Source organism: Triturus cristatus, chromosome 7, assembly GCF_964204655.1.
Source record: "Triturus cristatus chromosome 7, aTriCri1.1, whole genome shotgun sequence".
NCBI lineage: Eukaryota > Metazoa > Chordata > Amphibia > Caudata > Salamandridae > Triturus > Triturus cristatus.
This window is the reverse complement of record NC_140590.1, coordinates 203,211,408-203,223,034: the sequence shown is the minus strand read 5'-3', so window position 1 is coordinate 203,223,034 and position 11,627 is coordinate 203,211,408. Positions and strand designations below refer to the sequence as shown.

The window sequence follows — 11,627 nt, the reverse complement described above, 5'->3', positions numbered from 1 at the left end:
GATGCAGGGCCCTTCATGCCCTTGGCAGCGAGATCTCTCTGTATGTTAATGCTGGGGGAGGGCGATGCTGCAATGCATCAGGTCCTCTTCCTCCTCCCTTCCCCCTCTCCTCCTCCTGAGCGCGCGCACAGCACACTCGGCTCTCTCTGATATACTCTGCCCGCTGCCACAGCCCGCAGGGGCGCACGCCAGGGACAGGTGCCACACGGTAACTACCTGGCCAGGTACCACAACACTTGCCGTCCCGGCCAGGTACACAGCCGCGCCAGGCAGACACCTCCACCACAGCGGGCATCTCTGAAGGTCCTTGCGAGGCAGGGCAGGCTCGCCTCTGCAGTGCGACCGGAGAGCCACGCGAGTGGAGGGAAAGGAAACAAGCAGATTCGTCTGCGCCAAAGGGAGATGGAGGCAGAGGAGGGGTAGAGAGAGAGAGAACAGACAAAAAGAGAGGATGTAGGATGGACTGTAGATAAGGAGAGGGAGAAGGAAAAGTACAACAGAAAGGAGATGATTGTGGGGAGGAAATAGGAGAGGGTATGCAGAAGAGCTTTTAAAAATTGTCGTCATCCTCTTTAAATCATCCCGAGATAGCGCGCGCCGGCAGGATTCGGCTGCCGGTGACCCTGCAGCGCTGCACCAGCAGTACCAGGGACTTTCCTCACTCCCGGTGGAGGGCTGCTCATTGGGGAACTTTGGAGAACAGCTCGTCGCCGGCTGCACATTATACCCGGCGAGGCTCGTGTTTGGCATAACAAGGACCCTTATCGGCGCTCCATCCATCCCGCCCCCTGCCTCGGTGAGTCAGGCGGAGTGACAGGCAGGGAAAGTGACGGGGTAGGCTGCCGCTGTGCGGGCGGAGAGATGCCTCACGACGAGCCGGGAAAGTGCCCTATGCGGGGGACTGGCGCCCACATCACCTCCCGCGGGCTCCTCTGAAGCCATCCTTTCATCCACTCGACGCTGCGCTCTGTTGCCTGTTGAGCCGAGGGTCGTGGGTGCCCGTCATCAAAGGGGAGGCGGGAGGGGTGCCACGTCACCCTGCCGCAACATTTTCCGGGGTGCCGCTGCCCGGTGCGTGCAAGAGCAGTGGCGGGAAGCAATGGCGAACGGCGTGGAGCGATTGGGAGCAATAGCCACCGGTGCAGGAGCGCGCAACGCTTGCACGAGTAACACCAGAGATGCGCACGACTGACCCCGCAGTGCGCAGCAACACTGAAGTATTCCAAAGTCACCCTCGCCAACGACGAGTCCCAGCAGAGCTGAGCCCCTCACGCCAGGTCCTTCCTCTTGGGGTCGTGAGAGTACCTTGTCCGCTGCCATACTCAAGTCTGAATGGAATGTGATGCGACTGTGGGGGCGCAAAAGTGTGGGACAAGCTCCAGCGGTATCCGGGTCTTACTGCCACCTGACTGTGCTCTCAAGCAAGACCAGACGAGCAGAGGCACCACCAAGCCCTCAACTGGGCGACCAGAAAGGTGAGGAAACTGTGCAGCCTATCCGAAGGTGGTAAGAGGACACTTGACAGAGGGGCTTATCCTAGTTAGTTTTTGATACCCTCGCCTCTCAAGCCCGCACCTCCTTCTCCCCACCCCCACACAAATAAGTGCCAAAGTTTTGAAGCCAAAGAGAATTCCAGAAGAGTGGGGCCTTAACTTTGAATGTCAGACTCCCTGCCAGACACCTGAACAAGAAGGCGTTGGCAAGACGAGGAACGCTGTCTAGCGGTCACATACCATTGGCTATATCCCGACTCCACCAGCCACCTGACAAAACTGTGAGAGGAAGCTTTGGTAAGCTCGTAATAAAATAATATTTCTACCAAAAACACAAGGGGCGTTTATCTGCGGTTCTCACTGGGGTGACTTCACGGGAGTTCCGGGTCAGTGGAGCCCGACCTTCCCAACACTCGTTGGTTCAGGGCGGAAGGAACGTCTTGCACCATCGCCCTCCCCGCTTACTCTGGACGTGGACAGTGGGAGGACCAGCTGACCCAGCTTGGGAATCCTGTCTGGGTGGCTTGTGGCCGGCCGAAAAGCCCTGCATGCACTGTGTCTATAAATACACCTGTCTTGAAGAGTCCCATTGCAAGGGATCGACTGGCACTCTCGCGCAGGCGCGGTTCAAGGGGTCGAGAGGTAACTGCAGTGGGACGTCAGAACCGAACTCCTAAGAAACCTTCTCAGGTGCCAAGGGTCTCAGGGGGGCACGCAGCCTCGGATCGAGAACTTACAGGGAATACCAACTGAAAGGTCAAAGGTCGTGGAGCCTCGGCCTGGTGGTTGCTGGGCGATCATGGCAGCGTCTGTACTGTTCCTACTGTGCCTCGTCATGGGTGAGTACATGAGACTTAATGCGTGCATCACAGGGGGACACGTTTTGGCACACAGAGATATCCTCATTTGGCATACGGTGGACAGAGGTATTAAAAGCACATAAAAGACGAAAAACGTCTCCAAACTTTCTAAAAGAGTAAAATTCTTCTAAAATAAGTTAAACATGTGTTAGGGTGGTGAGGGAGGTGGGGGGCTGCGGGGGAAAGCTGGGTCTAATTCCCACCGAGCAGTCTTCTCAATGGCCATATTCCTTGCCTCTTCTCCACTTGATAACACATTGTGTGATTCTGGGCAAACCGCTTTACCTTCCAAGTCCTAAAGCGGGACCAAACTGAATGGAAAGCTGCTTTACAAATGGCTCATTGGAGGGCATTTGCCAACACGGGGGATGACTGGAAGCTAATGCACAGAGTGTATACTGGTCATTTGATTGAAGGGTGTCTTTCAAAAGTAATATTGAGCAGACACTTAAGGTTGCATGTGATGCATGTGAGGGCGGTGTGTGAAACCTGCCTAGATATCGACACCTCGTCCATTGTGAACAAACACCTCCCCACTCCATGACGCAGAATATTCTCACCGAGATTCTTACAAACTTAAGAGAGGTGGTCACAGGCCACAGCCACTCGGTGGAAGCGGGTCTGTCACTCCCTGCTACGTTGTAACAGCAGTGGGCAGCCAGGAGGCAGTGCAGTCTAATTCCTTTCTTGGTCTCCATGGGGCCCTTACTATAGTGAATCATGGACCAGTCCTGTAGTGGGACACCTCCTCCAGTCCATCCCCGTGCGCAGAGGCCTCGAAACGTTGTGCTGGTGCCCTGGAGTGGAGGCAGTGATCGAAGTGCAGGCACCCCTACTATGATCCGTGTTTGCGCCTGATAAGTGCTGATCTCTCCCATCAAAGGTCGTGCATCTCTGTCGACAAGTGCCGGCACCTTCCCTGACAGAAGTGCAGGGACCCCTCTTATGACCCGTGTTTGTGCCTGAGAAGTGCTAGTCTCTCCCATGAAAGGTCGTGCATCTCCCGAGAAGTGCCGGTACCTTCCCTTTCAAACGACAGAAGTGCAGGGACTCAGTACCCGACGGTGACTGCCCATTTAAAGCACGGCCTGTACAGGACTACAATGTGCTTTTCCGGCCGCAGTTGAGTCGAAATGGCGCCAGTGAAGACGTTTAAAGGGCAGGGAAACCTGCGGTTCTGAAGTTTACTTTGGACTGCGCCGGCCCCTCTGCAGATGCCATAATGGATGCGTCGAACTTTGAGCAGTTCTTGCAAGAAGAATCCAAGTGAATGGGAGAGCTGTAATCTCGGTGGTGGCGCAGCGACCCCGAGAGACGCGAGAGTAAAACAGCTGTGGCTTCAGAGGCCCCCCTTCCTCAGAGGTACCCCAAATACCTAACGAAGAAGTATCCGAAGAAAAAGAATCTGTAGGATTGGTTACGTGTTGTTGCAAATAGCAAGGAAAGGCTACGAGCTGAGGTACTTCCAAATTCATCAGGATGAAGAGGAGGACGATGAAGATTACATACACACAGGAACATTTTTGCATATTCATTTCCAGAAATAAAATTGTCGATGGCTAAAATAAATATGGTCAGAGGTGAAAGCTGGAAGGTTGCCGAGTTATGTCATCTCCCTTTAATTCAGTTTCTTTTTCCACCAGACGCAGCACGGAAAGCCTCAACGCCAGCACCGAGTGCTTTTTAAAAACATTGCCTAGGTTTATTTCTATACACCGATTACAAATTAAACGGAATAACTAATTATATGGATGTTAAAGGGGCTCCTTTGCAGTGTATTGTTCCACTGCAGAAAATGGCGTGGTTGTGTCTGCCACTAGACGCATTGTTTTGAGGCATCAGTGTTAGTGACGTGATTGCGGGGACTTTACATCACCAGAGTAAAAGAGTAGTTGTGCTGTGACGCAATCCTGTTGTGATGTCACAGAAACATTCTGTCCGCGTCACACTCTTGGACGCAACAGAAAGCAAGAATGAACAATTGTAGTCACGCTGTGTGCGAATGATAGAAACTGTGGTTCTCTAGTGTGACAAACAGCCTCTCACAAATGACGTCATCGGCGGCTCTCACGCTGAGAATGGCTGTTCTGGTGACGCTCACTCCTGCTGAAAGGCGAACCAGTGATGTTTAACATAAGATCTGTACTGGAGGTAGACAGTAACAGACAGTAACAAACCACCCAGACTCGTGTACGATTTGTGCTTTCATGTTACGGTTGGATGTCTCAGCAAACGCACGACTTTACCTCTTCCGGTCACCGGTAGTAAGGTCTTGCTTCAGTACCAAGCCACACTCCTCTAGCGGATCAGGCTTTGCGTCACATCCACGGAGTGTGCCGTCCAGGCGCGGACTTGCCATGTTTGCATACATTACCAGTGTGCTGGCCCTTCACAGTTCATGTGACGCTGCCGAGGGTCAACTCTTAACACTAAACCTCTTTAGTTTCGAAACGTTAAACTATGCTTCCTCCTTTGCTTAAAGTGCAGAGCAGGTGTAAACCTTTGTTGGACCAGGGCCCTTCCATCTATTATGGGACCCACTACGTCTCAATTGCAGTATAGGGGGGGGGGGGGGGGGGCACGCCGGTGCATTATGGGTTGTGAAGTCCAGCTCGCCTTATAGTCTTCGCTGGTGACGTTGCCCGAAGCTCAGGCCACCTTGCTTGCATTTCAGTACACTGCCGCCATCCGGGTCATTATTACAAGGGCGGGATCTAACCTGAGCGCTTGAGGGCAGGGCTGAGAGGCCAGTCTCAGAAACCGGATATCACGAATGTCCAGTCGTCCTGCAAGGACAAGTCTGTAAGGCAGGCAGGTCTCCGTTGCCTGCATCACCAGATCCCGGCGCCGACCGCCCACCCCCCACTGCTCCAAAGCCATCTGTGGAAGAGACCAGAATATGTACCAATCTGGGGCCTATCATTGGCAGGGCAACGGGGCATTGATTGGTGGGTAGGATTGATGGGCGGTCCACTAGGTTTGAGCAATAGAGTGGCCACGAACTAGTGTTTTTGGAGAAGGAAGGACTGCTTCTGGTGACAGAAGGAATAATGCAACAGGGGTATGTGTAGGTTGCCACACACCCCCACGGGTGCCCCTGACGCTAGGGGATGTTTTATGTTACCCACGTCAATGGCATTCATTTAATCGATTTCTGATGACGAAAGACTGCCTGGACATACAGGGATTAGTCAATGGTCACAGGAACACACAGAACCCCGCAGTGGACGCAGTGTTTACCTATCACCAGAAACGATTAGGGAATGCCCTGGGAGACCGGTGACTGCATTTAGAGAAGGACGAAAGGTCGTGGGGTAGGAAGGCATGCCAGGGGTTTAGGGAGGTATGCAAGGGAAGTAGGGGGCTTACCTGGAGAGTAGGAGGGCATGCCAGGGGTGTAGGGAGGTATGCCTAGGGTGTAGGGAGGTATGCAAGGGAAGTAGGAGGCTCAACTGGAGAGTAGGAAGACATGTCTGGAGAGTAGGAAGGCATGCCAGGGGTTTAGGGAGGTATGCAAGGGAAGTAGGAGGCTTACCTGGAGAGTAGGAAGATATGTCTGGAGAGTAGGAAGGCATGCCAGGGGTGTAGGGAGGTATGCAAGGGAAGTAGGAGGCTTACCTGGAGAGTAGGAAGACATGTCTGGAGAGTAGGAAGGCATGCCAGGGGTGTAGGGAGGTATGCCTAGGGGGTAGGGAGGTATGCAAGGGAAGTAGGTGGCTTACCTGGAGAGTAGGAAGACATGTCTGGAGAGTAGGAAGGCATGCCAGGGGTGTAGGGAGGTATGCCTAGGGGGTAGGGAGGTATGCAAGGGAAGTAGGAGGCTTACCTGGAGAGTAGGAAGACATGTATGGAGAGTAGGAAGGCATGCCAGGGGTTTAGGGAGGTATGCAAGGGAAGTAGGAGGCTTACCTGGAGAGTAGGAAGACATGTCTGGAGAGTAGGAAGGCATGCCAGGGGTTTAGGGAGGTATGCAAGGGAAGTAGGAGGATTACCTGGAGAGTAGGAAGACATGTCTGGAGAGTAGGAAGGCATTCCAAGGGTGTAGGGAGGTATGCAAGGGAAGTAGGTGGCTTACCTGGAGAGTAGGAAGACATGTCTGGAGAGTAGGAAGGCATGCCAGGGGTGTAGGGAGGTATGCCTAGGGGGTAGGGAGGTATGCAAGGGAAGTAGGAGGCTTACCTGGAGAGTAGGAAGACATGTCTGGAGAGTAGGAAGGCATGCCAGGGGTGTAGGGAGGTATGCAAGGGAAGTAGGAGGCTTACCTGGAGAGTAGGAAGACATGTCTGGAGAGTAGGAAAGCATGCCAGGGGTGTAGGGAGGTATGCCTAGGGTGTAGGGAGGTATGCAAGGGAAGTAGGTGGCTTACCTGGAGAGTAGGAAGACGTGTCTGGAGAGTAGGAAGGCATGCCAGGGGTTTAGGGAGGTATGCAAGGGAAGTAGGAGGCTTACCTGGAGAGTAGGAAGACATGTCTGGAGAGTAGGAAGGCATGTCAGGGGTGTAGTAAGGTATGCAAGGGAAGTAGGAGGCTTACCTGCCGAGTAGGAAGACATGTCTGGAGAGTAGGAAGGCATGCCAGGGGTGTAGGGAGGTATGCCTAGCGGGTAGGGAGGTATGCAAGGGAAGTAGGAGGCTTACCTGGAGAGTAGGAAGACATGTATGGAGAGTAGGAAGGCATGCCAGGGGTTTAGGGAGGTATGCAAGGGAAGTAGGAGGCTTACCTGGAGAGTAGGAAGACATGTCTGGAGAGTAGGAAGGCATGCCAGGGGTTTAGGGAGGTATGCAAGGGAAGTAGGAGGCTTACCTGGAGAGTAGGAAGACATGTCTGGAGAGTAGGAAGGCATGCCAGGGGTTTAGGGAGGTATGCAAGGGAAGTAGTAGGCTTACCTGGAGAGTAGGAAGACATGTCTGGAGAGTAGGAAGGCATGCCAGGGGTGTAGGGAGGTATGCAAGGGAAGTAGGAGGCTTACCTGGAGAGTAGGAAGACATGTCTGGAGAGTAGGAAGGCATTCCAAGGGTGTAGGGAGGTATGCAAGGGAAGTAGGTGGCTTACCTGGAGAGTAGGAAGACATGTCTGGAGAGTAGGAAGGCATGCCAGGGGTGTAGGGAGGTATGCCTAGGGGGTAGGGAGGTATGCAAGGGAAGTAGGAGGCTTACCTGGAGAGTAGGAAGACATGTCTGGAGAGTAGGAAGGCATGCCAGGGGTGTAGGGAGGTATGCAAGGGAAGTAGGAGGCTTACCTGGAGAGTAGGAAGACATGTCTGGAGAGTAGGAAAGCATGCCAGGGGTGTAGGGAGGTATGCCTAGGGTGTAGGGAGGTATGCAAGGGAAGTAGGTGGCTTACCTGGAGAGTAGGAAGACATGTCTGGAGAGTAGGAAGGCATGCCAGGGGTTTAGGGAGGTATGCAAGGGAAGTAGGAGGCTTACCTGGAGAGTAGGAAGACATGTCTGGAGAGTAGGAAGGCATGTCAGGGGTGTAGGGAGGTATGCAAGGGAAGTAGGAGGCTTACCTGCAGAGTAGGAAGACTTGTCTGGAGAGTAGGAAGGCATGCCAGGGGTGTAGGGAGGTATGCCTAGGGGGTAGGGAGGTATGCAAGGGAAGTAGGAGGCTTACCTGGAGAGTAGGAAGACATGTCTGGAGAGTAGGAAGGCATGCCAGGGGTGTAGGGAGGTATGCAAGGGAAGTAGGGGGCTTACCTGGAGAGTAGGAAGACATGTCTGAAGAGTAGGAAGGCATGCCAGGGGTTTAGGGAGGTATGCAAGGGAAGTAGGAGGCTTACCTGGAGAGTAGGAAGACATGTCTGGAGAGTAGGAAGGCATGCCAGGGGTTTAGGGAGGTATGCCTAGGGTGTAGAGAGGTATGCATGGTAAGTAGGAGACATGCCTGGAGAAGACATGCCTGGAGAGTAGGAAGGCATGACAGGGGAGTAGAAAGGTACGCCTGGGGAGAAGGGAGGCATGCCTGGGGATTAGGGAGGCATGTCTGGTTTGTAGGGAGGCATGCCTGGGGTGTTGGGAGGCACGCTTGGGCAGTAGGAAGGGGTGCTTGGGGAGTAGGGAGTCATGCCTGGGGAGTAGGAAGGGATGCTTGGGGAGTAGAAAGGCATGCAATTGGAATAGGAACATACGCCTGGGGACTAGGGAGGCATGCCGGGAGAGCAGGAGTCATTCCTGGACAGTAGGAAGGCATGTCCTGGGTGTAGGAAGGCACAGCTGGGCAGTAGGAAGGCACGCCTGGACTGTATGAAGGCACATCGGGGGTGTAGGAAGGCACGTCGGGGGTGTAGGTAGGCACACCTGGGCAGTAGGGAGGCATGCCTGGGCAGTAGGGAGGCATGCCTGGGCAGTAGGGAGGCACACCTGGAGTGTAGGAAGGCAGATCTGGGCAGTAGTAAGGGACGCCTGGGCAGTAGGAAGACACAACTCGGGAGTAGGGAGGCCCACCTGGGGAGTAAAGACGTCTGCCTGGGGTGCAGGAAGTCATGCTTTGGCTGTAGGAAGGCACGCCTGGGCAGTTGGAAGGCACGCCTGGGCAGTTGGAAGGCACGCCTGGAATGGAGGAAGGCACACCTGGGATCAGGAAGGCACACCTGGGCTATGGGAAGGCTTGCCTGGGCTGTAGAAAGGCATGTCTGGGCTGTAGGAAGGCACGCCAGGGCAGTAGGAAGGTATGCATGGAGTGTAGGAAGAAATGTCATGGGAGTAGGAAGGCACGCCTGGGCAGTCGGGAGGCACGCCTAGGGAGTAGGAAGACATGCCAGGAGTGTAAGAAGGAACGTCTGGGATTTAGTAAGGCACGCCTGTGGTGTAGGAAGGCATGCCTGGGGAGTAGGAAGGTATGCTTGGGCAGTGGGAAGTCTCGCCTGGGGAGTAGGAAGACACGCCTGGGCTGTAGGAAGGTATGCCTGGGGTGTAGGAAGGCATGCCTGGGGTGTAGGAAGGTATGCCTGGGGTGTAGGAAGAAATGTCATGGGAGTAGGAAGGCACGCCTGAGCAGTCGGGAGGCACGCCTAGGGAGTAGGAAGACACGCCAGGGGTGTAAGAAGGAACGTCTGGGATTTAGTAAGGCACACCTGGGGTGTAGGAAGGCATGCCTGGGGAGTAGGAAGGCATGCCTGGGGAGTAGAAAAGTACGCATGGGCAGTGGGAAGTCTCGTCTGGGGAGTAGGGAGACATGCATGAGGTGTAGGAAGATGCCTGAGAAGTAGGAAGGCATGCCTGGGACTATGAAGGCACGCCTGGGGAGTAGGGAGGCCCACCTGGGAAGTAAGGAGGCCCGCCTGGGGTGCAGGAAGGCATGCCTGGGGAGTAGGACGGTACGCCTGGGCAGTGACCCGTCATGCTTTGGGAGTAGGACATTACGCCTGGGGTGTAGCAAGACACACATGGGGTATAGAAAGACCCCTGGGAAGTAGGAAGGCATGCCTGGGAATAGGAAGGCACGTCTGGGGTGTAGGAAGGCATGCGTGGGCAGTAGAAAGGCATGCCCGAGGAGCAGGTGTCATGCCTGGGTGTAGGGAGGCATGCTGGGGGAGTAGGAGTCATGTCTGAGCATTAGGAACGCACACCTTGGGATTAGGAAGGCAAGCCTGGGGTTAGGAAGGCATGCCTGGGCAGTAGGATGGCATGCCGGGGTTGTGGGGAGGCATGCCTGGGGTGTAGGGAGGCATGCTTGGGCAGTAGGAAGACCAGCCTGGGCAGTGGGAAGGCATGCCTGGGGAGTAGGAAGGCACGCCTGTGGAGTAGGAAGGCACGCCTGTGGAGTAGGAAGGCACGCCTGGGGAGTAGAAGGCATATCTGGGCAGCAAGAAGGTACGCCTGTGGAGGAGGAAGGCATCCCTGGGGTGTAGGAAGGCATCCCTGGGGTGTAGGAAGGCATGCCTGGAGAGCAGGAGTCATTCCCGGACAGTAGGAAGGCATGTCTGGGTGTAGGAAGGCATGGCTGGACAGTAGGAAGGCACGACTCGGCAGTATGGAGGCATGCCTGGGCCGTAGGGAGGCATGCCTGGGGTGTAAGAAGACACACCAAGGCAGTAGGAAGGCACACCTGGGCAGTAGGTAGACACACCTGGGGAGGAGGAAGGCACGCCTGGGGTGTAAGGAGCCCTGCCTGGGGTGTAGGAAGGCACGCCTGGGGAGTAGGAAGGTACGCCTGGGGTGTAGGAAGGTACGCATGGGGAGTAGGAAGGTGCAACTGGGCAGTGGGACGTCATGATTGGGGAGTAGGAAGGCACACCTGGGAATAGGAAGGCACGCCTGGGGAGTAGGGAGCCCACCTGGAGAGTAAGAGGCCTGCCTGGGGTGTAGGAAGGCACGCCTGGGGAGTACGAAGGCACGCCAGGGGAGTAGGAAGGTACGCCTGGGGAGTAGGAAGGTACGCCTGGGCAGTGGGATGTCACGCCTGGGGAGTAGGACGTCATGCCTGGGTGTAGGAAGACATGCCTGGGGTGTAGGAAGACATGCCTGGGGTGTAGGAAGACACCTGGGAAGTAGGAAGGCACACCTGGGGTGCAGGACGGCACACCTGGGGAGTAGGAAGGTACGCCTGGGGAGTAGGGAGGCACGTCTGGGCAGTAGGAAGGCAAACCTGGGGAGTCGGAAGGTAAGCCTGAGGAGTAGGAAGGCACACCTGAGGATTAGGGCTGCACGCTTGGGAAGTAGGAAGACATGCCTGGGGAGTAGGAGGCATCTCTGGGGTATAGGAAGGCATCCTTGGGGTGTAAGAAGGCTGGCCTGGGTAGTTGAAAGACATACCTGGGAGACCTGGTGTGTAGGAAGGCACTCCTGGGCAGTAGGAAGACCTACCTGTGGAGTAGTAGGCATGCTTGGGGAGTAGGAAGGGATGCCTGGGGAGCACGGAGGTATTCCCAGGGAGTAGGGAGGATTGTCTTGAGAAATAGAAGCGCTTCCTTGGGACTTAGAACATTTTCTTCAAGAGAAAGATAAAGTGCACTGAGAGAAGGAAGGTATGCTTTGGGAAATGCAGGGCTGCACCCAGAAAAGGAAGAAATTCCACAAGAGAATGAAGAATTACCTCGGAAGAAGGACACCTTGCCATGGGACTTCCTTGGGAAGAAATTAATGCGTTCAGAAATCAAAGGATTTCCTTGAGAGACAGAAGGATCTTCAAAAGGTACTAACTGAACTGGGAAAAGGAAGAAAGACTTTAGGTGAAGGAAAGATAGAAGATTGCCTTGGTAGAAAATGGAATTTCTCTGGGAGAAGGAAGGGTTTCTTTGATGGAAGAAAGTGTTGCTTCCAAGAAAAGGAGACTTT

General features: G+C 54.7%; 1 protein-coding gene across 2 annotated transcripts in view; it reads left to right on the top strand.

The window, feature by feature from the left end:
* The first annotated feature begins 375 nt into the window (after positions 1-375).
* SCN1B (sodium voltage-gated channel beta subunit 1) overlaps positions 376-11,627 on the top strand; it is a 456,449-nt gene continuing 445,197 nt past the window's right edge. For both annotated transcript variants that reach the window (XR_014966378.1, XM_085616039.1), the window contains exon 1: positions 376-2,332. Coding sequence is in view for 1 of the 2 variants with exons in the window: in XM_085616039.1 (XP_085472165.1) it covers positions 2,293-2,332 (40 nt within the window). In the remaining variant the exon portion in view is untranslated. The remainder of the gene's footprint in view (positions 2,333-11,627) is intronic.